This window comes from Chanodichthys erythropterus, chromosome 18 (genome assembly GCF_024489055.1).
Source record: "Chanodichthys erythropterus isolate Z2021 chromosome 18, ASM2448905v1, whole genome shotgun sequence".
Lineage (NCBI taxonomy): Eukaryota > Metazoa > Chordata > Actinopteri > Cypriniformes > Xenocyprididae > Chanodichthys > Chanodichthys erythropterus.
In genome coordinates, this window is record NC_090238.1 from 16,921,998 (window position 1) to 16,948,439 (window position 26,442).

At 36.5% G+C, this 26,442-nt stretch overlaps 1 protein-coding gene across 2 annotated transcripts in view; it reads left to right on the plus strand.

Moving 5' to 3' along the window:
• kiaa0586 (KIAA0586 ortholog) overlaps window positions 1-26,442 on the plus strand; it is a 152,013-nt gene that overhangs the window by 55,030 nt on the left and 70,541 nt on the right. For both annotated transcript variants that reach the window (XM_067367071.1, XM_067367072.1), the window contains exons 10-16: window positions 2,206-2,410; window positions 4,609-4,719; window positions 6,283-6,506; window positions 19,572-19,644; window positions 22,057-22,326; window positions 24,511-24,679; window positions 24,815-24,988. In XM_067367071.1, the coding sequence (XP_067223172.1) occupies window positions 2,206-2,410; window positions 4,609-4,719; window positions 6,283-6,506; window positions 19,572-19,644; window positions 22,057-22,326; window positions 24,511-24,679; window positions 24,815-24,988 (1,226 nt within the window). The remainder of the gene's footprint in view (window positions 1-2,205; window positions 2,411-4,608; window positions 4,720-6,282; window positions 6,507-19,571; window positions 19,645-22,056; window positions 22,327-24,510; window positions 24,680-24,814; window positions 24,989-26,442) is intronic.

A 26,442-nucleotide genomic window follows, 5' to 3' on the forward strand; every position in this document is an offset into this window, starting at 1 on the left:
TAACAAAACATTTAGAAAGACAATTTACAAATATCACTAAAAATATCATGTAATCATGGATCATGTCAGTTATAATCGCTCCATCTGCCATTTTTCGCTATTGTCCTTGCTTGCTTACCTAGTCTGATGATTCAGCCGTGCACATCCAGTTGTTAATACTGGCTGCCCTTGTCTAATGCCTTCCATAATGTTGGGATCATGGGCTGGCATATGCAAAAATTGGGGGCGTACATATTAATGATCCCGACTGTTACGTAACAGTCCGTGTTATGTTGAGATTCGCCTGTTCTTCGGAGGTCTTTTAAACAAATGAGATTTACACAAAAAGGAGGAAACAACTGTGTTTGAGACTCACTGTATGTCATTTCCATGTACTGAACACTTGTTATTCAACTCTGACAAGGTAAATTCAATTTTTGATTCTAGGGCACCTTTAAGGAAATTATTCCATTAATAAAAGTTGATAGCATCTCATTGTCCTGTGTATGTATTGCACAGGGCAAGATTGAGCTTGCTTTCCTACACAGTTTTCTCTAACACACTCTCAGTGCCTGCGGCGCATAATTGCCTGAGATTCTTCTGCCTTCTGTTCTTTGTGCACAGGCAGAATGAATGGCTCTCTGTGTGTGAAGTGGAGTAAATAGACATGTTTCTGTGTGCATCGGAGTGTTGATGAGAGCAAGTGTGTAGATGCTTAATAACCGTTTCATACCGCGGGCCTCAGAAATATCGTATGAGAAGGCTCTTTGCGCACCATGTGCCTGGCCCTTGAGACTGGACACTGTCTGTCTTTCAGCCCTAACCTTTGTTTTGAACGCAGCTCTGGGAGCAGTTTCTGTCCCTCCCTCTCTATCTCTTTGTCTCTCCGTATCTCATTTCATTTTCTTGCTTGTTCCAGTTTCCTGCTCGTCTCTTTTCATTTTTATCATGCTTTGTATTTCTTTGCCATCTCCTCTTTGTTTGAATTTCCTTCTCCTTTTTGTTGTGCCACCAGCTTCTCACTCTAAATAAAGTAATCAAGCTCAGCACTTTATTTTCCTTGGTGTGCATTCTCACATGACAGGTTTCCTTTCTCTCTGTGGCTTTAAAAGAAAATGTGGATCCTTGAAAAAAGGAAAGGAAAAAAGAAAAAGCCTGTCCAAGGAGATAAGAGCCAACCTGTGGGAAAAAGCAATCAGAGAAACACGAAACCCATATTAACCCACAGGACGACTTTTAGCACTCAGACCAACACTGATCCTGCCTCTTCAGAATCAGATGGAAAGAATTTCATGGGCTGAATATCAACTATTTTGAAGGACATGTCCAGGTGACATGTCACCCACATATTAAAAGAATTCAGAATTTGGGAAAATATGTGCTTAATTATCTAAACAGTAATGTCACAATGCAAAAATTCTTAATGGACATAAATATAAGCGTTATTTTACTTACATAAAGCTTACTTTTTAATTTGATTTCTTTTCATTTTGAGGTCAAATAAAACATGTTTTTGTGAGATTCATCTCACAAGATTTGCAAACCTGCACCAGATTTTAACATCCTGTTTAAATAACCTCTTTTGCTCCCAGTATGTCAAGGAAAGTAGGTGTGATCTGCCTGAAAAGTGTCTTTTGTATCATTTCAAATTGGTTAGCATGATCTTGGCAAACTGAACCCGTCTCCGGGTGATTAATTGCCGCAACATTAGACAAGCACTGTAGTGTTGGACAAATGGCCTTCACAGTAATGTTAGATTGACTGGCAAACCCAAGACTGTGAAAACAGTCCAGACTAAAAGCCCTTGGCTGGAACCCAATGAACCCCTTCAGCTGAGGGCCCTCAGGCCCCTTCATTACAGCATGCAGACGTGCCAGTATAAATACATATTTCAACTTCAATCTGAGCTGATTCGAGTTTTACGCCTGATACTGCTCATGTGAAATGTGGTGTAAACGCTGAGCTGTTCAGACAGACAGCGGGAAGTGCGAGCATAGGGCAGATTAGCCAATGTCCTCCGGCAGTGTTTCAGGGTGTGTGCTCATCCTCCTCTGATGAATAAGGTGTACAACCTTAGTGTCCTTTAGCTGAACTCCATATGGTAATTCACTGTGCAGTACATTGAATAAGACTGATAGTTTGGAAAATGTGGGATTTTGAGACTCCTTAATGTATGAATGCACCCACTGTAAGTAATTTGACCTTTTGCTGCCTTTATTTTCTCAGGACAAGCCAGATGCAACCTAAAGCATCTGCTGCTCTTACTAGAAGTACACAACTAGAAGAACCAGCTTTCATAAATCCACAGAACGAACCGGGGAACCATGAAGAACATATACATGTGGCTTCCTCCAGTTCGGCCGTGCAAAGAGCCAGTCAGATGCTGCAGGATCTGGGGCGGCTTAAAAATGAGATGAGGAGTCTACTGCAGGTGAGAGCTTCAGAAATCAATGCTAACTTTCACACTCTGATAGTCCTGCTTTTGGTTTAGTTACTAGAATGGATCTCTGCAGTGGCATTATCAGTCTTGGCCAAACCAATTAAAACTTGAATTGCTGTCTTGTACTAATTTGTCAATATTCTTAAACAGGTCGATGGCTAAAAAGCGGCTTTGCAGAAAAATTCAGCCTGTGATATATATTTTGCAGCATACAGACAAAATAGCCTCATCTGTCTGTCTATCTATCTGTCTGTCCGTCTCTCTCTCTCTCTCTCTCTCTCTCGCTCTCTATTATACATATATGTATATATGTGTGTGTGTGTGTGTGTGTGTGTATATATATATATATATATATATATATATATATATATATATATATATATATATATATATATGTATGTGTGTGTATATATATATATATATAAATATGTATGTATATATATATGTATGTATATATATATGTATGTATGTATGTGTGTGTGTATATATATATATAGGGGGGAGAAAACAACATAAAATTGTTTTTATTAAACAGTGGTTTATTTAAAGAGAGTGGCTCTCTCTTTAAATAAATCTAATTATAATTAACATTTTCTCAAGGATAAAAAATCTATCCCAGCTAATGCTGTAAACTATATACAGGGAGCCCTTTCTTGCACATTACTGTAATATTAAAGGTTACAATTAACAACAGAGCCCAAACTTAAATGCATTTGCTATTTATATTTAGACATAATAATCAACACTCAAATAAAAAATAAACATGTAAATTGCACATAAGGCAGGTTTTGCATTAACTTCTAAATCTAATTATAAAATTATTTTCCAATTATTTTTCTACTCCAATTCATTTTTGAAATATGATCATTTACACAATTACTTTCATTACTTGTTTTCATGACCAATTTATTTAAACATATATTAAATAATTAAGACATTACTAACAGGTAAGGTAAATATATTGAATATATAAGCTAATGTAGTTCATATATTTAGTGAAATGCTTCCCTCTAGAGTTCATTTCTCTAGTGAACTAAAATGCTGTGGACAATAAATGACTTGCCTGAGGTAAATTTAATGCTACAAGAGATATTATTCTCAAACTGTTTTATTGATGTCTCTCTGCGTTTGAAACACTGGTTAAGAGATTACATGTAAACATATCTATGCATCGATCGTCTCTGCTTCTTCTTCTGTGCATTTTGGTAGGTAAGATGGATAGGTTAGCAAACAGTGTTGCATTACCTCACATACCCCGTTCTGGATTGGAGTGTGGATCAGCTGTCACTGACTGTATGCACCGAACCATGACGTCCATACTGTGACGCTTCAGAACAAATACATGTACCGTTACACATCTAATATATATATATATATATATATATATATATATATATATATATATATATATATATATATATATATATATATATATATATATATATATATATATATATATAATATACACCCAGTCCAACTCCTGCCATTGATCAGCAGGTTACTGTTCATTTAAAGTGGCCCAATGACAGTCCCAGTGTTGAGCTCCGGATCGAGTTAATCTAATTGGAGAGGGACCACTGATGAAATCAAGCCAACACATTCATGTCTCACTGACCAGACACCAATTTCTTCAATTGTTTCTTCCCTTTGCCACCCACACTAATAAATTACAGCGCCTCTTCGTTCTTACCAAATGTGCCACTGCCTGTTTCCATCCATTACTGTCACCCTCGCTCTCCCAATAAGCCATTGAGTTTCCAGGCACGTCTTTTGCGGCTGAAAAATTCCATCAGCCCAGAATAATGTAACATACAGCAAATGACACATTAGCATATAATTGAGGATGCAGGATTTGAATGCTCTTTGGCTGCTGTCAGAGAGGCGCTGTCTGTCTCTCTCTGTCTCTCTCTCTCTCTCTCGAACTGAGGAAGCCAAGTCACTAGTCTCACCGTCTGGCCTGTTTTAATGGAATGTCACTCACATTGCATGCTGTTATGTGCCTGCTAGCAATATCCTATAATTTTGGCCATTTTGTGAATAAAAAAAAAGTGTTGTATAGGTACCACAATTTGCCTCTGGTGCTAAAACGTAGCATTTAATCAATCAATTTCTTCTGCATATGTGTGAAGTCCAAACTTCATTTTGTAGTTTGCAAATAAGACTCTTCATCTCGATCCATGTCCTTCCAGACTGCTGATGCATTTCCTGTGCAGAATGCCAAGTCGACCCAGAGCAGCGGGAGCAGCCATCTCGCCCCCTCCACCACGGCCCCACCTCCTTCCACAACCCCCATCTCCATGGTAGGTTCCCATGGCAACCCCATCCTCTGCAGTTCCAGGTTTACGAGCCTACTCCTCTGTGCAGTTTCCATCCACAACAGAACGACACAATTGTACTTTTTGTATCCTGCAATTTCAGCCCTGCTGTTATTCAGAGACTGCTTCGATAAATCAGTGTTATCACTCGTTTACACCTGGGCTTCAGAATAAATGTGCGGCACCCCTCCCAAATGCAGCCGCAGCAAATTTTTGTTAGGATTGTTTCTCTTTCTTTTGCCCACGTCAATAATTGCATCCACCAATTTTGATTCCAATTCACGTGTGTTGAAAATGTTGAATTATGTGAATTACCACACTGCATACTTGAACCAAACAAACTCACTCTGTCATATAATTGACCGTTTATCTCGTAAACGTCTTGTGAATGTGCCCCATATGCCCCTTTTGCTTAATATCGCTCAGTATATTATGAGGACAGAAAGTACTGCTGTAAGAAAATCTATCGAAGCGCCTGATTAATAGTATTCTAGCGCCTCCAATGCAGCTGAACGTTTGACAGGAGCACAGGGTTGAGGTTAGAGAGTCCCTCGTCAAGGCGAGCCTGCCAGAGCAGCATCTGCCGGCCCATGTAATGGATTTATGGAGCTCTCCGACAGATTTATATTCAGGAGAGGATGAGAGGGAGAGACAGCCAAGGACCCTCGGCTGCCCACTTTTGTGCTTGCCGAGAAGGAACGTGACACGTATACTACAGGGAAAGACGCAGCGGTTCAGGACAAAAGTTGCACGGGCTAGTATTTTCTTGAACACGTTTCACATCATTTTCAGGATCAAAACACACAATTGAGTAGATATAGTATGATATAAATATACAAGACTTTAATACAATACAGTTTCAGTGAGCAATAATGATCATTCTTGACAGTAGCATGAGAAAAATCAGGGGCAGTTAGCGGTACTATCACTTTATTGCATATATTTGTTACATGTATGTGTTTATTCTTTGCAAACTTAAACATATGGATAGATGGAGTTTTGTTGGAATTGCAAGAATCATTTGTGATAGAAGCATCAGTTCAAATAGAGTGTAACTTCTTGTAAATTATGAACATATGGCATTATTTTCTAGTAAAAGTGTGAATTTGTAACTATAATAGTAGATTATGTAAAGTTTTAATTATATAAAAACTTAATGTTTAATTATAGCTATATTAATTAAATACAATATATTATATGTCACAAGTCAACTCTTTAGTAGTAATAAGATCTGTTTTGTAGAGAGACTGTTGAAAATTTTGGCAGAGCAAATAAAGATCTGAACTACTGGCCTGTCAGCAGAAAAAATCCTGATTGTTGAGTCTTGAAAATGCTTCCGATTGCCTCTGAAAAAAACAACACCACCAAAAAAAAAACAGAACAACAGCGCTCACCCCTAATGGCTCATAGCAGCATTCCATTAAACATATTTATCATATTTTTCCTCTGGAGCGGCACTCTTACAAACACAGTTTGTTTTCCCCCTCAAAATATACACAGTCATTTAAATGCATCCAATATCTCTCAATCTTTCCTCCTCTCTCGCAGCCCCCAGAGCCGGTTGATGTGATTGCCGTCAGGGCTGCTCCTTTAAACAGACCCAGCATTCTGAAGAGCATCCAGCCGCCCACATCAATGTTTGAGGATGCAGGACTGGTCCTGAGGCAGGTCAGGCAGAGCAGGAAGGTTCTAGAAGAAAACCTGGAAGCCATTTTGAGAGCCAAAGATGGAGAAGTACTTCACACGCAGTTAGAGGCACTGTCGAAAAACAGGTATGATAAGTCCTTGTACAAAAAAGCACCACACCAATGGTAATACCATGCAGTTTTAGTTAAATGCCATGGTATATGAATAAAATAATCACCGAACCACGGTACTGTCGCAGTACTTTGTTAAGGGTAGGCTTTTCGTTTTTTCTTTTATTTATGATTTCTCATGAGTATCATTGTTGACATTGGGGAAAAATCCGCCACAAGAAATTGCTAGTCGTAAAGTGTAGCGCAGTAGCAAATTTTCCTGTGCCTCTGAGAGTGCTGCTGGTTAACTTCTGCATGTTTTCATGCTTCTGAAAGTTAGGCCGTTCTGAGGCGGTGAACCGGTATGAGATTTTGATTGACAGCTGGCCTCAGAGCACACTCCAGGCAGGAAAGGGCTAAGCCAAACGGAACCATCACTGTGATTGGCATCTGTCAGTGGAGGCCTCTACCTAGATGCTGCCAAAGCGATGCTCCATCCCAATATATTCATCCCGTAACATCACCTCTGAGAGCAGGGCATGGTAACCACCTGAGGTTAACAGCTCTGGCATCACATTACACCCGGCACAGAATATTATATTAACAGTTTTAACAAAAAGGCAAGCACGTTTGTCAGCCGTGTGGGGTTTTAATCAAATTTGACTGCTCGCTGTTTTAAAAAGAATATTGCAATTATAGCTTTTGCGCGCTGTATTAATCTTTAGGCAATTGGTTCACGATTTGAATACATCTTTCCATCACCCATCTTTTTGTCGTTTTTTGTGTTTTCGTGATAGATAGGAGTGCGTGAATTGTTATTAATCAGTCCTGGTCACAAATACAATTAATGGAATATTTACTCACCGTCACATCCAAACCATATGCTGTTTTTTGTTTTTGTTTTGTTTTGTTTTTTGTGGAAAAGATTTATGCAAATCTTTCACATAATGACATTTCATGGCTACATTTTTTTTTTTTTTTTTTTTTTTTTTTTAAGATTCCAGTTTTGTAAGTTTTTTATATTTATATAATAATAACAATAACATTAATAATACATTTTTTAAAAAAAAATACTTATTAAACAACAATGATTACTTCGATTTTTATTAGTGAATGAGACATCCAAAAAAATTACTGAAATGAACCAATAATAATAATAATAAATTAAAAAACATAGCATTCAGAAAACTAATTTAAACTTAAAATCTATTTTACAATAGCCACTAAAATCATGATAGCATTTTGTGTGGAACAGGAACAGTGTGGGAAAAAAATCCTATAATGATTTCAGATTTGGTTTGTTTCACACACAATATGACTTCACAAGACTTTTATAGACTAATATAAGAATATATTATGCATAAAGAGTCTTATGAACTACTTTTGTTGTACTTTTCTGGAGTTTTTTTTTTTTTTTTGTCATTGTACAGAAAGAGCTGCGTGAAGACATCTAAAATGTCTACTTTTGTGTTTCTCAATAAAGAATAACAAGATTTGAGTGTAGGTGTGATGCTTTCGTATTTAGGTCAGTGGAGTCAGACCTGAACCCTGTTCACAGCATTGTGTCGTTGATAGAGACTCACCACCAGGAGATTATGTCACTGTGAATTATGAGTTCGCTTTTGTTTGCAGCTTTTAAAGCACATAACGCTCAGAGCCAGGCGAAGCGGTTAGAGGGATGTTTTTGCTGGGGTAGAGTCTGCTTTACCACATCTCTTGGAGAGTAGTAACGCTTTATAGCAGGAGGTCAGACTCAATCTTACCATTCTGCCTGCTCTCAATCTGACATTACCCCAGGCACAGAGCAGCTAATGGCTTGTGATACACCACGAGCCATAGTCGCTGCCTACATCATGCACATTTCCAGAGATACAGAGAGATAGAGACGTGGCAGCAGCAGAGTGCTAAAGCAGCAGTTTAAAATCTGAAATGGAGAAGGCCGCCCCAGGACTGCTGTCTGTTATATGATGCGGAGGCTGTGAAAGCAGAAAGAACAGCAGTGGTCTCGCTTTCCTCAGGCATAGTGCAACGTCAGTGCTGAAAAGATCACAGGGAACCGTTTTTGATGCCCAAATATTTTAAAATATTGTAATTAGCGTTCGACTGACTCACAGTGGGGTAAAGAAAAGTCTGAGGCTACTAGTGAAAATGCTTCCGTCTCTTTTTTCTAATTTACCTTTTTGTAATTTTTAGTCTACTTTTCTACATTTTTCTAATTTCATTGCACATTGTATTATCAGCAAAACAATTGGACTGAAAAGTTGCATTTGTGCCTAGAGACGGCAACATTTAAGCTGACATAAAACCTTTAATTAGATTTAAATAGGTTATAATAATAATTATTAATATTATTATTGTTAACTTCAGCATATTTTGGATTACTTATTTGCTAATAATAACAATAATAATAACAACTTTGGTTGTCGTTGCTATTGATAATAATAATTGTAATGAGAAGATTTTTTATTATTACTAATTTCGCCAATTTTTATATGTCTCATTTTCTAATAACAGAATAATAACAATTTTCTAATAACAGATTCAATTGTTGTAATAATTGATTGTTGTTGTCGCATTTTTTTGTTTTGTTTTTTATTATTATTATTATTTATTTATTTTGAATTTCAGCATATTTCGTATTACTCATTTGCTAATAATAATAACAGCTTTGGTTATTGTTGTCGCTATTGATCATAATAATAATAATAATAATAATAATAGCTAATAATGAGAAGAAGATTTTTTATTATTATTAATTTCGCCATTTTTTGGATGTCTCATTTTCTAATAATAACAGATTTGATTATTTTAATAATGGATTGTTGTTGTTGAGATTGATTATTATTATCATCATCATCATCATCATCAATAGCAACAACAATAATCAATGCTATTAATAACATAATACATTTATTATATTTATAATAATAATTATTATTATTATTATTAGATGGGAATTTACACTAATTTTAATCTGAAAAGTGAGCATAGTTTTTAGCTGAAATATTTACAATATATTGATACCATATGATATGACTGATAAATTACATAATACCGTTTGACATATCTACAGAATCATATCTAAATATATCTAAATTAATATTTTAAACATCAAATACATCACACAGATTGTCCAATGTGTTCTGAATTCACACGAATGATGTTGTGACTGTTTTGATGTCATTATGTTTGCTTTTGTTTTAAGCTGAAGGCTTCACCACTGCCCAACAAACGGTGGGGTCTGCTTTTCTTGGCTCGGCGGTCCCTCTCCGACACCTCTCAAACCCGTCTCAGTATCCAAACTCTTCAAACGAAATGTCAGCCTCAATGTTAATTGTCTCCAAAATGGCAGCTGCAATCAGCCCAGCTCCTAATACTTGCGTGTGCATGAAAACACAAACGCGCTGATTGATGTGGCTGCCTCTCCCTGCTCTAATGGCTTTGATCTTTTCCTCTGCTGAAAGGTCGCACGGATTGAGGTGCCAGATGCTGTTCTGCTCTCCCCCGTTCACCGGTTTAGCCCACGCCACCCGCGCCGCAGCGAGAGAGCGTTTCACGTCGTGCTTTATGTGCAGGGCTTGATGGATTCATTCATTTGAGGAAGTGACACTGCAAAACGAGTCTGAAGTTCGATTTTATTCCCGCCATCCATCGCGGTGAAATATTAATGAGGGCATTTGCAAACGTGAAACTTTCAGATCTTTTTTTATTCCCCTTCATTATGCACCATGACCCCCCTCCGAAAAAGTTACCGCTCACACTTGGGTAAAGGCAATATTTTCTCAGTTTGAGTTTCAATGACTTTGTAATTGTAATTATCCCACGTGCTGAAAATCTCATGAAGGGTGTTGCATAATTCAACAGATGGCGGAGACTTTGGGTTTCTGAGTCAGTATTGAGATTTATCACTCCTCTCGCTGCTTCAAACTGACTTTCTTGATGTTTCCTGCTGTCTACGCTGATAATCATTATGGCTCTTTTTCATCAGTAGCTGAGGCTTGGAGTTCGACCTGTGTTATGCTCAAGTTTCCCGTCGGCTTACATCATAACTTTCGGAGGAAAGAAAGTCTTAGTCTTATTATCGAGTTACGTAATTGGTAGTTGTGTCAACTGCTCCTCAAAGAGTGCTTAATGATTCTGGTAATTACCCTGAGAATTACATCCGTTATTAACCTCAGAGATTATGTGCTTTTATCGTTCATCAGGGACCAAGTGCTTGGGTTTGATGCTTGCTAAAGTCTTATTTGGTATAGTCTTGATTTTTAGAGTTATATTCCTGATATTGGATAGACTATTTCCCAACTTTGAAATAATTTCTCTTCCATTTTTACTTGCTTTTGATCTTACTGTACTTTAGCAAAACATTACTAATCGTTTTATGATGTGTTTCTGTTGGCACTGCATCATCTGTACTAGGAGTGTGCAAATCTACTGCATTCATTGTAAAAAATTATTTTCATGATTTGTTATCACAACAGTTTTTCTTTTGTCAAATCAACTTCAGTAATTAATGTGGTTCAGATAACATAATATTTTGAGTTTCTGTTGATTAAACCAATCACCTTCATTGCATTAACTCAAATTTTTAATTTCAATGAACTCAAAATTTTAAGGCAACCAGGTAACTTACGTTAAATTAAACCAACAATTCTTTTTTACAGTTTGTACATTACTGTTCAAAAATAAGACTCTGAAGAAGTCTCTTATGCTCTTCAAGGCACAGTAATATTGTGAAATATTATTACAATTAAAAAATATTTTTTTATTTGAATATATTGTAAAATGTCATTTATTCCTGTGATTGTAATGCTGAATTTTCAGCATTATTACACCAGTCTTCAGTGTCACATGATCCTAAAAGGTGCTCTAAGTTATGTCACACGTTTTTAGGCCAAAAAATTTTTTGTCACATACAGCAAACATCTCCTCGCTATCCGCTAGCTGCCTGTCCCCTGAACACACTGTAAAAAATGCGGTCTCTGTAGTCGCCACAAGCATGCCTGGACCACGAAACATAATAAACACGCTCCAGCCAATAACCGACAAGAATGATTTTAAATGCGCGTTCATGATTGTTTCAGGAAGCACCGAGGGGAAGGGGAGGAGGAGGAAGAGGAGGGAGGGTCTAGCTAGCCTCTGTTTTGTTTTACAACACTTCGAACGTCAACAGGAAGTTACTCCACCCAGGATCACTTAGAGCACCTTTAAGAAATCATTATAATATGCTGATTTGCTGCTCAACAAAATATTATCAATGTTGAAAACCATTTCTAATTAAAGCTGCAAGCAGCGATGAAAGGGCCCTCGCACCCGAACTCACCGCCACTCGATGGCCTCAGGAAAACGGTGAACAGTGGGTGACATGCATGTAAGCAAGTAAATACAGGAGAAATATGGCAAAGTCATTTCAAAGTGCCACACTTCCTGCTGCCAGCAGGTGGCGCTTTGACTGTAACTGAATATTGCCATGTAGATGTCCTCAGGCCAGGACTGTTATCAAACATGTGAAGTTTGGAGCAGATTGGACATCGTATGCCTGAGTTACAACAACTTCCTGTTTCATGGTGTTAATCGCATACATTAGCACTTAGCCAAGTGTTGCATGATTTAACGTTTCTAGTATGTTTGGCACTTGGCATATTGAAATGTGTTTCTGGGAGTGAATTACAGTGTAAAGCAACTGAATTTTGGCATATAGATGTCTTTAAGCCAGGGCTCTTATCACACATGTGAAGTTTGGGGCAGATTGGACATTATATGCCTGACTTACAACAGCTTCCTCTTTCATGGCGAAACATCAGACTTTTTCCGGCTGCCACGGTCACGCCCTTCAAAGAAAACTCAAGATCTTTGCAATTTAACGTCGCAAAGGCCTTTAGATTAGACTGACCAAATATGAACTTAATCTGATTAAAGCTCTAGGAGGAGTTTGTTAAAGTACAACATCTAGAAATGGCAAAAATTGCACAAATTTAGCTAAGTTAATTCAAAATATCTGACTTGATCCTGTTGGTTTTCAGATTTTGCTCCTGGAATCTTTTTTGTAGGTACTCGACTGTTAGATGTGTGTACCAAATTCCATACTTATACGTGAAACATAGCATGAGGGCACTTCGTTGAAATTTTGTAGGTGGCGCTATCAAACCATTTTGTCACACCTAATTCTGAAACCCATATCAGACATAAATTTTCACCACTTCTTAAGGCCAATTCACACCGCACCGACAACAGCCAACAAACGCCAACAAACTCGTCTGTTGGAGTTTGTTGGATCGGTGTGAAACCCCTGTTGGCGTTTGTTAGCGTTGGTCGGAGTCGGTTTTCACCCGACTGAACATGTTTAATCGGCGTTTGTCGGATCGTGGAATGTCTGCGCGGTGTGAACAGTTTTCCAACAAATGGCAACAAACTCTGACGTAATCTGACCTGGCTACAAACCGTTGCCATGACGATGAGGCAAGTCCCCTGCAAAGACAGCCGTTTGATCGCGCCTGCGCCTCACACACAAAGTACTGGAAACGTGACATCGCAGCTTGTTCGTTATAAAAAATAAAATACAGTTTAAAAAATCTGTAAAAAGTCCATAGTGCAATCCGTGCCATTCAGCAAGAGCAGCTGCTCCACTTCACCGAAAAAGAGAGGCAAGTTAATGTTAACCAGAGCAATGCAGGTTTACCTTCAGTCTCGTTTTTAATAATTTGTTTTGGCTTGTTTAGCTACATGGTTGTATATGCTTATGGGTCTCGTTAATAAAAAGGGTTGCGCTAAAAAAAAAAAAAAAAAAAAAAGTTTAAAAACCGCTTCAGATTTCAGGTATTTTTGTTTTGCCTCAATACTTTAATACAATGAAAATATATATGATACTATATTATTATGATAAACTTGCCTGACAATATTGTTAACATTGTTACATATGTAGTTGTGGAATTTTCCCAGTCAGACGTCACTCGTTGGTCGGTTTGTTGGGGCGGTGTGAACATGACCGTTTTTTCTCATAGAATTCTAAATCCAAAGGCCAACTTGTTCGTTGGCGTTTGTTGGCTTTTGTCGGTGCTGTGTGAATTGGCCTTTATGCGTGTGCAAAGTTTCATGAGTTTTCTAGCATGTTTAGGCCCTCAAAAATGTGATTCCCCTTTCATGGCGAAACATCAGACTTTGTCAGTCTGCCACGGACACACCCTTCAACGAAAACTCAAGATCTTTGCAATTTAACATCGCTAAGGCCTTAAGATTAGACTGACTATATATTATGTTGATCTGGTTAAATCTCTGAGGAGTTAATCACAGTGTAAAACATGTCATTTCCTGTTACCCACAGGTGGCGCTATGACTGTAACTGAATACTGCCGTGTAGATGTCTTCAGGTCAGGACTGTAATAAAACGTGAAGTTTCGGACAGATCGGACATTGTATGCCTGAGTTACAATAACTTCCTGTTTCATGGCGAAACATCGAACTTTGTCAGGCCGCCACAGACACGCCCTTCAGCGAAAACTCAAGATCTTTGCAATTTAACGTCACAAAGGCCTTTAGATTAGACTGACCAAATATGACATTGATCTGATTAAAGCTCTAGGAGGAGTTCGTTAAAATACAACATTTGGAAATGGCAAAAACTGCCAACATTTTGCAGAGAAAATTCAAAATATCTCACTTTCTGTTGGGTTTACAGATTTTGCATACCTGTACGTGAAATGTAGCGTGAAGGGCGCTTGATTGAAATTTTGTAGGTGGCGCTATAAAATATTTCCCTTTCTTTGTGTTTTCAAGTAGCTTTTGACTATGAAGCTAACAGCTTATTCTACTTTCTTAGCATAGAACTATCTGGTTAGCTCTAATATTCATAAAATATTGGAAATGGAAATATTTGAATTATTATTTGTGGAGCATGATTTGGTTGCAAAAGCGTTCTTCAAATGAAATCTTTAAATGAAAATCTCACTACACTCATAACTCTTATTCTGATATTTGCCGATCAGCAATAATTGAAGCTTTTATCTTTTTCTGGCATCCAAGTTTTTACATGCTTTCATTTCATTCTCTCCAGATCTGTCATGAATTTCTCCATTTTTGTGGAGGGAATGTGAATAAAGCGAGGTGCTAAATAGTCTTTATGGCTCATTTTCCACTTTTTCCCCTCCTGAGAAGCCCAAATTTACTGGATAATAAGGAGTTTAAAGGGGCTCAGTTGAAGAACGGTGGAAAAAATGCTGGGTCGTCTAAAGAGGTTAATTGAAGGTCAATCTCGCCGCTCGAATCAATTGTGCTCCATTTGGAATCACAAGTGTCTTCAAGCATCATCTGATTAGGCGAATCCATCACACGGCAGACGCTCGGCAGACACACGGGAGGCATCAGCGCTGTGACAGGGCTTTTATGGGCAGCCAGGGCCTTCATCTCAGAGCCTGTTTGTGTCGAAAGCGGCTTGTGAGATTTTGCGGGCAGCTGTGTGTGTCCATGCATCAGTGAGTCCTTGTGTCCTCTATTTTTCTATGGCTAACTCTGTGTGTGTGTGTGTGTGTGTGTGTGTGTGTGTGTGTGTGTGTGTGTGTGTGTGTGTGTGTGTGTGTGTGTGTGTGTGTGTGTGTGTGTGTGTGTGTGTGTGTGTGTGTGTGTGTGAGTGTTTGTGGACAGGGTCCATTGCATGTTGGGTAAGGATCAGTAGAGCTTCGTTCTCTTTGTGTTTTTTATGGCCAGCTTTTGTAGGTCTCAGACCAGGCTCAGCAAGGCTGAATCTGTGCTGCTCTGCCACTGAAACATCTTCTTTCGCATCAGCATCTCTACCTGGCTCTGGCTCATTTGGGAGGCTCCTCTTTGTTGCATTGTTTGTGCAGTATCACAATCTAAACTTTCTTCCTAATCACACTTATACATCTGACATTTGATAGGTTTTGATGAAAAAAAGCAATGTCAGGTTGAAATTCTCATTGATCATTGGTAGGTATTGATGAATAACCGACTAGTTAATTAGTGAAGTTGACTAAATTATCAGTTATTATTATTGTTATTATTTATATAAAAATTAGGGCTGTCATTCGATTAAAATTTTCAATCTAATTAATTACATAATGTGGTGATTAATTAATCTAAGTAATTACAAATTAATCACACATCAAATTTGGCTGAGAAATCACCCCCAAACGGTAATTTGAAGTCATTATTGTGTAAAGCATCAAATAGACAAAAAGTAGCTTCAGAAAGAAATATTTTATTTGATTCAGCATAGAATTTATAATGAATTTTTGCACCATGAGGTTGAGTAAATTATGACTGAATTTGCATTTTCGGATGAACTATACCTTAATGTTTTTTTGTTTTGTTTTTTTATAATTAATATGGGAATATGATTTTTTTTTTTTTTTTTTTAATGAAATTATACTCTAAATAAGAATGTAAATGTCTTAATGATTAAGTCATGGGCTGTGTCCGAAATCTGAAAAATGCTGCCTTGGAGGACACATTTCAAGGCATTTCCAAATCCATTGTTGGCTTCACTTCCTTTCTCCTGAGATACAGTGCCTTCATCTGATTGATTTTTGAAGGCAGCATTGATGTATCCTTTGCTGCCTTTGGCATCCCACAGTCCTGTGCGTTCCTTTCTGTCACAGTTGAACTACAAAAAGAAAGATGTCTTCCGAAAGTTGCGTTTGCTGGTCAGTTTGTGTGTAAATGTATGTTTTTGACCAACATTTTCCACTTTTGATGTCATTTCTAGTGAGAAATTACTTCTGTAGTAATTAAATATTTGTTTAGTTCTCACAAAGTTCGCTCTATTTTGCTGTAGATCATTAAACTGTTACGCTGCCTGAGAAGTCTGACCGAAATCAGTTTCGTGAGGTGCACAAATGCTGCCTTACAAGTCAGCTGCTTAGGTTTTTGTATGCAGCCATTGAGTCATTCATTCATTCATTCATTCATTCATTCATTCGATTCGTTCAAATGGCTGATTGATTCAGGAGTGAAGTAAATGGCTCTTGTTATGAATGGTCCATTAAATAATTGGTTTCACCCTCGTTTAAAAAAAAAAAAATCAGAAAAGAAACATCGCTGTGTGTTGATTGCTCTCAGTCAAACAGTTCTGCTTTGTCTTAATATTTTCGTTGGCAAAATTGAGCAAAACAGACAATACTATGTCTAAAATAACAAAGTATTAACCTCTAATTTATTGAACTCTTGTATAAAATCAGTATTACATTTGCACTCGTGCTATTTTGGAAAGAAAAACAGCACTCATGTGATATTGTGCTTGTTACTTGTGTTATATTGCTTAAGTCATGTGATGAAAATATGAGACAAAAACTTGAATTTTAGGGACATTTTATCTACATTCTATATGCTCCATCACGCACTGAGTTCCTGTATCATATTTGTCATCAATCAACTGTATGAAATGTCAGATGGCCAGGTCTGGAGTGGGGCAAGTGCGTTAAAGGCGTTAATTTTAAGTTTTTTTTTTTTGTTTGTTTTTTTTTTTTTAACGCATTAAATCGACAGCCCTAAAATAAATATATATATATATATATTTTATATATATTTTATATATATATATATATATATATATATATATATATATATATATATATATATATATATATATATATATATATATATATATATATTATATATATATATATATATTATATATTATATATATATTATATATATTATATATATATTTTACAATATATTGTTAATATTTATATTTTTCTCACCTGTATGTAGTGTTGGGGAAAGTTACTTTTAAAAGTAATGCATTACAATATTGCATTACTCCCTAAAAAGTAACCAATTAGCATTACTTTTTATGGAAAGTAATGTTTTTTGTTAATTTTTGCATTATTTTTTCACAGCTGGGCTGGGCTTGCTTGTTTGTTTTTTACCAAGGTTCTATTTTTGGCAAATGTTAAGGCCCTTGAATAAGCCTCAGGCTGAAGGTAAAGCATATTTACGCCTGTACAGTAGAGGGCTCAGCTCAAACAAACCTTTCAGCTGTGCTGCCATTCTGGATTGTAGAAGAAAAGAAGTTCAATGCTTACTTCAGCAATAAATAAAAAAATAAAAAAATAAACACACATCATAACATTTTTTTATTATTAATATTATTATTGATAGAATTTGTATTATTTTTCATAATAAATAGTTTGTATTATTGTTATTTAGTTATTTTTTTTAGCTACTTTAACTAGCATGCTGACAATGTGATGTGCTTGAGCTATCCTCTCTGAAACATTGTCTCTAAATTCTTCCCCTTTAAATGATTGTTGCTATAACCAAACACATTTAGATGAACGTCATTGATTGTTGCATCTTGTCTCATCTCTGTTTTTGAGCATCCTGCCATGAGTGTTACATTTCTAACATGCTGTTACAAGTTTAAAAAAAAAATCAGCTTTAAGACAGGCAGTTTTAAAAATATGTAGTGGCACGCATCCTTAGTTTTCTCATCTTATGGTCACACGGTCACTTTCAGAAACTCTTGCATTTTACCTTTAGGTCCTTATGACATCCCTTCAGTGGATTTGCAGTTGTTTTTGACATACTATAGCATAAACTCTAGTGTGTCCTTACACAAACCCACACAAGCACGCACTTCCTTTTTCAGTTAATTAACTTATAAACCCTCTGAGCAGAAATTCAGAGATGAAAAGAGGAAGATTTAGATACATTGGCTGTTGGTGGTTCGGAGCAGCAGTTGGATGGCATGCTCATGCTGGGATTGTCACTCGTCTCCTCATCTCTGTGATTTATACAGTGCAATAAGTGTTGCAGAGATGGGCTAACAGGCCAATAGACAGCAGGGCATTAGCATAATGTGTGCAGCGGAGAAACGCTGGAAGACTGTTGCGTCTTTAAACGCAGTGTGCCACATTTAGATTAGCTCTGCCTGCAGATGTCGTCCCTCATTGGGATTGGGGACCTCAGACACTCAAGGCGTGAAAAAAACAACTCGCAGAAGTCCAGCTAACTGTGTATTTGTCCCTGTTTATGCCAAAATTTTATGCACTGCACGGCATTGCTGGTTTCCAATCCATTCTGTTCATTTAGAAGATGTAGAAATTCTTTTTATGATTGAAGATTGGATGCTTTCACTTGCACGTTTAAAGGTAAATATCTCTCAAAGAACTGAAATGAATCCAGTGATGAACTGATATAGAATTTTTGCAGATATCAATAGCTTTTCTTTTTTTCTTTTTTCTTTTTAAATAAATAACAAGCTATTGGAATACACAGCCAATAAATGACTGCTTTTTTTCCAAATACATTTCGCAGCAAGTTAAATCACATGGATTCAGATGTATTGTTTGGATAATGTGTTTAGTACTTTTGAAACCATAAATGTGATTTGAAATGAATAAATTAATTTACTTGATTATAAATACAGTAATACAGTTCTCTATTTGAATATATTTTAAAATGTAACTTATTTCTGTGATGGCAAAGTGAATTTCCAGCATCATTACTCCAGCCTTCAGTGTCACATGATTCTTCAGAAATCATTTTAGTATGCTGATTTGCTGTTCAAGAAACATTTATTATCAATGTTGTTTTTTATTATTATTGTAATGTTTTTATTATTATTATTATTATTATTATTATTATTATTATTCTTTGATAAAGTTCAAATGAACAGCATTTATTTGAAACAGAAATTATTTAGTGTCACTTTGATCAATTTAATGTATCCTTGCTAAATAAAATTAGGCCTGTTAATTTCTTTAAAATAAAAAAGATCTTACTGACCCCAAACTTTTGAACAGCAATTTAAATCCCTATTTCATACACTGCACACCATCAATCTAATTAGATTCTGTTAATTTGGCTTTATTTACCAATATAACTTATGATTGGACATTTGTTTGTCCATTCCCTTCCAAATATCAAATTAAATTCACGGCTCGAGGTGAATTAATCTTTAAAAGTAGCTGAAAATTGACCCTGAACCTCTACCGTGCAAAGCAATAAAATGACTAAACATGTCTAGAGCAATACAACAAGCTTTTCCATCAAGAAAAGTATCTTTAGCGCTCAAATTTTTAGATGAATAGTTTTCTCTTGTGTCTTTGAAGATGTTGACGACCTGTCATGTGTCTTGTCCTGTAGAGATGTCCGTGAAGAGCTGAGGATAAAGAAGACAGTTGATGCCTGGATCAATACACTCAGCAAGGAGATTCAGGTGAGCTGAACTGAAAGATTTTGTCTCTTTTTCTGCCTTCAAATACAATCTGGTGTTTCTGCACAATCTGTCACTGTTCTTTGTTCTCAGAAATACTGTTTTAAAAGGGAAATAATTTGAATAATCATTAGTTTTGCTTATGCTTGGCTTTGAGCAGAGGTCTGCTATTTCTTTTCCAAGTGATCACGGTTATGATTATTTACCTGGCAGACAATAAAAACGGTTGAAAAATCCCATACGGAAGCTTGTTTCCGCCATGGAATTTAAAAAGGTAATTACGACTTATCTCACATGCAATTTGAATTTTTTGGGTTCTTTGCCACTATCGTCTTTTGGCTTGCTTAGTTGGGGACACTTAATATTCGGCAAAAGTTTTAGGTGTGTTCGACTACAGCTGTGGCTGGATGTAACCGATTGGTGAGAGTTGCTGCTTGCATTTGGGGAGGAGCTGAAAACAGAAACATAAAGTCAGACATTTTCTGCTTCCCATAGTGACACTCGTGCTGTGTTTGCATACTTTATCACAGGTGAAGTGAATTAAATGTTAAATTTGTCATATACAAAGACGTTTCAGAGATGCTTTCATTCAATACTTTATGTATTGATTAATACAGCATATGTTTGTACAAGAATAAAGTTCAACATACACTGTAAAACAAATCCCAGTAAAATTTACGGTAAAAAAAACGGCAGCTGTGGTTGCCAGAACTTTACCGTAAAAAAAATCAGGAGCAACGTAAAAAATAAATAAAAAAATGTTAAATTTACGGTAAAATAACGTATTTCATTAACTGATATAATGTTAATTTACCAACCTAATGAAGTACTAATATCTGTTTTGTACCTTTATAATACACTGACAGTCACCAAACACAGTGGTGATTAAGAGTCACATGATGAATCAAAGTTCATCACAAGCAGATTTTCCACAAGCTGAGGAGGACAACACTAACATATAGAAGGTGCACACAGTCTCATTCACACACACACTAAACACCATCATGGTAACATGCATGAAATTTTAAAAATGCAATAAACATTAATTTAACATTAGATGTAACATAAAACCCTAATGTACATAACTGATTAGAAAAAAATGAGAAAAACTAAGAAAAAAAACGTTATTTCAACGAAAATATATCAAATGTGAAGTGTCATGCAGGGAATTGTGAGAATGTCAATTTACGGATTTTCACTGTAATTTTTACAATGAATTGTTATTTTTCACTTCCAAAAACTGTGAATTTAATAGTATTTTACCGTAAAATTACATTAAATGTACCGTTAGATCTATTACAGTTATTCACCGTATATAGGACAGAAACTTTCTGTAAACCAATTGACAGTTTTTCACCGCAGCATTTTTACAGTCTTTTACTGTTAAAATCACGGTCATTTTTTACAGTGTAAGCACAAAGTGGGGTCTGTTTTATTTTGATAAACAATACAATATAACATGGATTTGTGAACATTGGTGGAACCAGGTGTCAGAATAAACCCGAAACACACATGATCGTTGTCATGCAGTGAATCCGGCCAATCGTGGCTCATATGTGTCGTCATCGGAGCTCGTGCAGCCTCTCTGGATAAGCTGCGCTGGCTGAGTCAGCGGACTGCTCTCGAATCGCTCTCGCGGTACTTTGATGCCCAACATCACAGTGAAGTTGAATAAGCGTATTGACTTGATTGCACTGACACTATTGGATGAGAACTGGACTGAGCTGGATGATGACATCAGTGTTTTCTCCAAACCTACTTCATAGATGAATTGAACTCATTCCATTATTGATACAATTTACCAAACTAAATCAACACTGAACTGGTTTATACTGTAAAGCTGCTTTGAAACAATCTGTATTGTTTCAAGTGCAATATAAATAAAGGTGACTTGACTATAAACTTACAATTCTGAGAAGAATAGTCTGAATTGTGAGATATAAATTCACAATTATGAGGAAAAATGTCAGAGATTATAAAAGGTCGCAATTACCATACCTTAGGAAAAAAAGTGAAAATTGTGATATGTAACTCACGATTACGAGTTTATAACTTGATCGCAAATGTGAGAAAAAAGTCTGAAATTTGAGAAATAAAAACAATTGTGAGAAAAAAGTCTGAAATTTAAGAAATAAACACAATTGTGAGAAAAAAAAGACTGAATTGTGACATGTAAACTTGCAGTGGTGATAACAGTCAAATTGCGATATACAATTGCAAATTAACTTTTTATTTTTTTTTATTCTGAGGCGGAAACAAGCTTTAATTCATAAGCAACATCTAGCACATCAAAATTTTCTGCATTTATATTATTTGCCAAGCACTAAACACACATTTAAGTGTTTCTGACTACAAGGTCTTCTGTCTCTTTCTCCTTCCCTTTGTCTTGTCGTCCTCCTTTACCCCTCCTGGCAGGATGAGCTGGCGAGGGAGAACTCTGAGAGGATTGTAGAGAGGAACGATGCTGCAGTCGCTAAAGTGGTGCAGCAGGGCCAGAGGAGCAGGAGCGGACGTGGGGCTGGTCCGAGAGGGGGAGGAAGAGGAAGAGGGGGAGGTGAAGCCTCTGCGGCAGACAAGAAAACCTCTCTGAGAGGCTTAGTGAGAACACAAGCAGAAAGCACACTGGCACACAGCAAACAACCCACTCTTTCTGTTCGAACCAAACCTGAAGGGAAGCAAGAGACGGTGAGAAGGATTATATCAGTATTATCTAATGCTGTTCAAAATGTGTTCACACATTCGACGGACCAAACTCCTGATAATGAAATATTAAAGCTCTGTTTCAATACCAATGAGCTGCCTGCCTAGACAACATAATCCTGACTATTCCAGATAGTAGGCTTTAAAATAACATACCTAATTTTGGTCAAATTCACACATGCCATTTAGATATTAAACCTTATTCTAAAAGCTACTTATGCTTATTAAATTATTCAATTCAATTCAATTCACATTTATTTGAAATGTCGCTTCAAAGCAGCGTTACAGAGAATGCATGTCAACATTACAATTTAAAGAATGCAGTTAGCAAATAATGTAATCATTTAGGCAATTAATTTACAATCACTGTTAGCAGTTTAACTGAACGTAGAAGCAATGAGCTCCTGGAAAAATGAATTACATTAACAATAATTAGGATATAGAAATTGTGCAATGTGCATGTTGATCCAGATGATTGCGTCTTCTGAAATCCTCGCAGGAGTTGGCGCCGTCTCTTCATAGGTGTTGGTCATCTCAAATTATGTATTCTTACTTCATATATTGGCTAAAATATATGTGAAGGGGATCCCTCTTGAAAGAAACATCATATTTTGGGGTCCCTGGCATCAGTAAGTTTGAAAACCACTGATTTACTGTAACGTTTTGGTTAGGATTCTGCATAATAGGCACTAGGCAGCAGATTATTATTAACATTATTTGACATGAGAGCTTTATAATTGGCTATTTGGCTGTGGTCCAAGTCATCTGTCTGTTATATTGAAACTGATAATGAATTGTAGGATCTTCTAACCTGTTTGTTTGCAATGTTTAATCCTGTATGTGTTGTTTACTTATCACCATGACCTGACAAGCTCACAACACTCCCAAAATGGCCCATCTGGATGTAAACACTGTAGCTCAGTACTTCTCTGCGTCTCAGTAGCATTTTTTCTAAATGAGGCGCTTTGAGCACCCATATGTTGCCCCGACACTAATTTGCTAAAAATAAAGAGTAAGAAGACGAGAGGCAGGCTTGTCTTATCTGTGTTTGGCACAAGCCTGGTCCTGTTAATGGCTGTCCGCGTTGCCCGGTGTCTGTGTGGATGATTCTTAACCTAGCAACACATCCAGTGGTTATCTGAAGGTTACTATGTGTGGAGGCCGATCAGGCATTTAATTGCTGCTATCATTAAAGGTGCAGTCAATCCAGACAACAGAGCACACAGTTACAAGAGGTTGAAAGTTATTTTGCTCTCAACACTCTGGGGTTGCCATGCGTTTTAGATGAAACGAAATGAAATCCTTACGGCTATGCCTCGCTTTATATAAGTAAAGCTATGATTTTCTACTTTTTAAACACATTCTGATCAGTATTATAGCATGCAGTCATCATATGTGTGTGTATAGTATATCAATATGAATGTATCCTAATATAGTATAGTATCAGTGAACAGTAGTATAATGTACCATGTTTACCATATATATTTGGGGTCAAAAAGTTTGGGGTCTTTTTTTTTTTTTCTTTGAAGAAATTAAAAATTGTATTAATCAAGGATGCATTAAATTGATCAAAAGTGACAGTGACATTTATTTTTTACAAATAAATGCTGTTCTTTTGAACTTTATGGTCCTGAAAATAAAAAAAAATATCATGGTTTCCATGAAAATATGAAGCAGCTCAACTTTTTTCAACATTGATAATAATAAGAAATGTTTCTTGAGCACCAAATCAGCATATAAGAATGATTTCTGAAGGATCATGTGACACTGAAGACTGTAGTAATGATGCTGAAAATTCAACTTTGCATCACAAAACGGATTCAAATCGAAAACAGTTATTTTAAATTGTAATAATATTTCACAATATTATGGTTTTTACTATTTTTTTTAATCAAATAAATTATAATAATAAATGTATAGTGTTGTAGTAATTTCCCATAACTGTATGGATAGGTTGATATTATTTACCTATGGTTTATTATGTTATTATGTTTTATTGTTTACCATAATAAACTTATGGTTTCTTATGTTTCCTATAGATATGAGTGTATATTTGTATAATGTGCCATAAGTATCATACATATGAGTGCATCATATTATGAAATTCCATGTTTGTTATGTTAGATCTTGATACACGGTTTGTTAATCCAATTTGGTTTTTCTTCTTAGCCGGTTGTGCTAAAATCTCAGGATGATCAGGAGTATCTGGCCAGACTGTATGGAAAAGCTCTTTATGAGGGTCATCGACGCACACTCAAAAAAAGCCCTTACCTTCGATTCAACTCCCCCACACCAAAATCCAAACCTCAACGACCTAAAGTAGTAGAGACCGTCAAAGGTGAGTTTAAGGCCTTCATTTAGAAGTGATGATTAACGGTCTGCCTGTCTTTCTTTCTTTTAGTAATTGTAAAACTGTCTTAAGAACAAACTTGAAAAAACAATCATGATAATATATTTTCATTCCCTCATATAGGGGTGAAGATGAAGTCATCTAAAACCCAAACTAGCCAGTTTGTAGATGGTGTTCCTGCCCTGCAGCCTTCAGTCTCTGAGCCCCATTTCCTGTTCAGCCCCAGTGATCCTGCCCAAGAGCAGCAGCCTGGTTCTCCAGTGCGAGGTTACCTCATTCCCATGGCCATACCTTTAGGTAAGCCACTATTACCACAACTAGCAGGGTTTATACAGTCATGAAAAACCTGAAGAAGTCATGGAAACTTTAAAATAGCAATTTCCAGGCCTTGAAAAGTTTTAGAGAAAAAAATAAACGCATTGAATCAAATGACCCAAGAAGAGTTTGGGACAAGAGGATAAATAAAACAAGGATTAGTATCTGTGTGGCATTTCCTAACACTTTTTAACAAATAAATGGCAGTGTAATTAAATACAGTATGTGTTATACATAAATAATTCAGCCTTTTTTGCAAATGCTGTTAGTACGTTCAAATGTACTTTTAGTATGATTGATTGTTTTGAACATGTAAAACTGTTCTGAGTTACCATTTAATTTAATCACCTTTTAATTAGACAAATAAAGTGACATGTATGAGTAGTAATTTGCCATAAATATTACATTACTTGCAGCTAATTCATTAGAATGAAATAAAATCTTGTGAGCAAACGTAACGGTTATAAAACTTTATTTCATTACCTTATCTATGAACATGATTTGTGAGTCCCTTCGGATTGATTTTCATCAGCAGTGGAGGTGAACATGACAACTCCCATCATTACCCGCTCTTTCGCGGTGTTATCAAGCTGCGCCTTTTGTTTTGTCATTGTTTTTAATATGTGACCTCTAGCGGCAAAAATGACATTCTGTGCCTTTAAGACATGCTCTGGCAGAATTAAACATGGATTTTTATTCTTATTTTACATGTGTGAATCTAGAGATGTTTCATGAAACGTAAGATTGTGAATATTTGCATCAGAAGTCATGGAAAAGTCTTGGAAAATTATTGGTAAAAATCTGTATGAAACCTGAGCTAGAGATCCTTTACTGCTTTTTTTTTTTACCTTTACTTGTTCTTTTGCATGGATTCAGCTAAAACATAGCTGTCTTGGCTTGACTTTACTCCAGTCCAACTCAGTCTTGAAGTTCAGTAAGACAGCTTGGATGACTGTAGGTTTATTTTTATAGTACAGTAATTGTAATCTCATGAGTAACTGATCTGAGCTGTATTTTGCATCAGAAAACTAGGTTTTAAGACATACATGCATAAAGGATCAATGACTGTGTCCTTTTGACAACTCTGAAACAAAGACGTCCAACGTGGCATGAAAGGATGCGGCATCCTCCACATACTGCAGTCATAAAGTGTCTCTCCTCCGGCTGGCTCTGAGCACGCGGCAGCATTAAAGAATGGACTTAATTAGACGACATTTCAGCGGTGTGAGTTTAGCTCTTAATTACGACTGCCTCTCCACTTGTTAAAAAGCTTTCCTATGCCGGTCTCGTTTAATCACTTCACTGTCAGGGACATTAATGCCTTTCTATTACGCTCTCATTTTCCCACTTCCATTCACTGCAAGCTCTGTCTCAGGTCCGACCTTGTGCGGTTGGAGGTAATTCTGTTTATTAGCCCGAACAGCCATATGTATGAA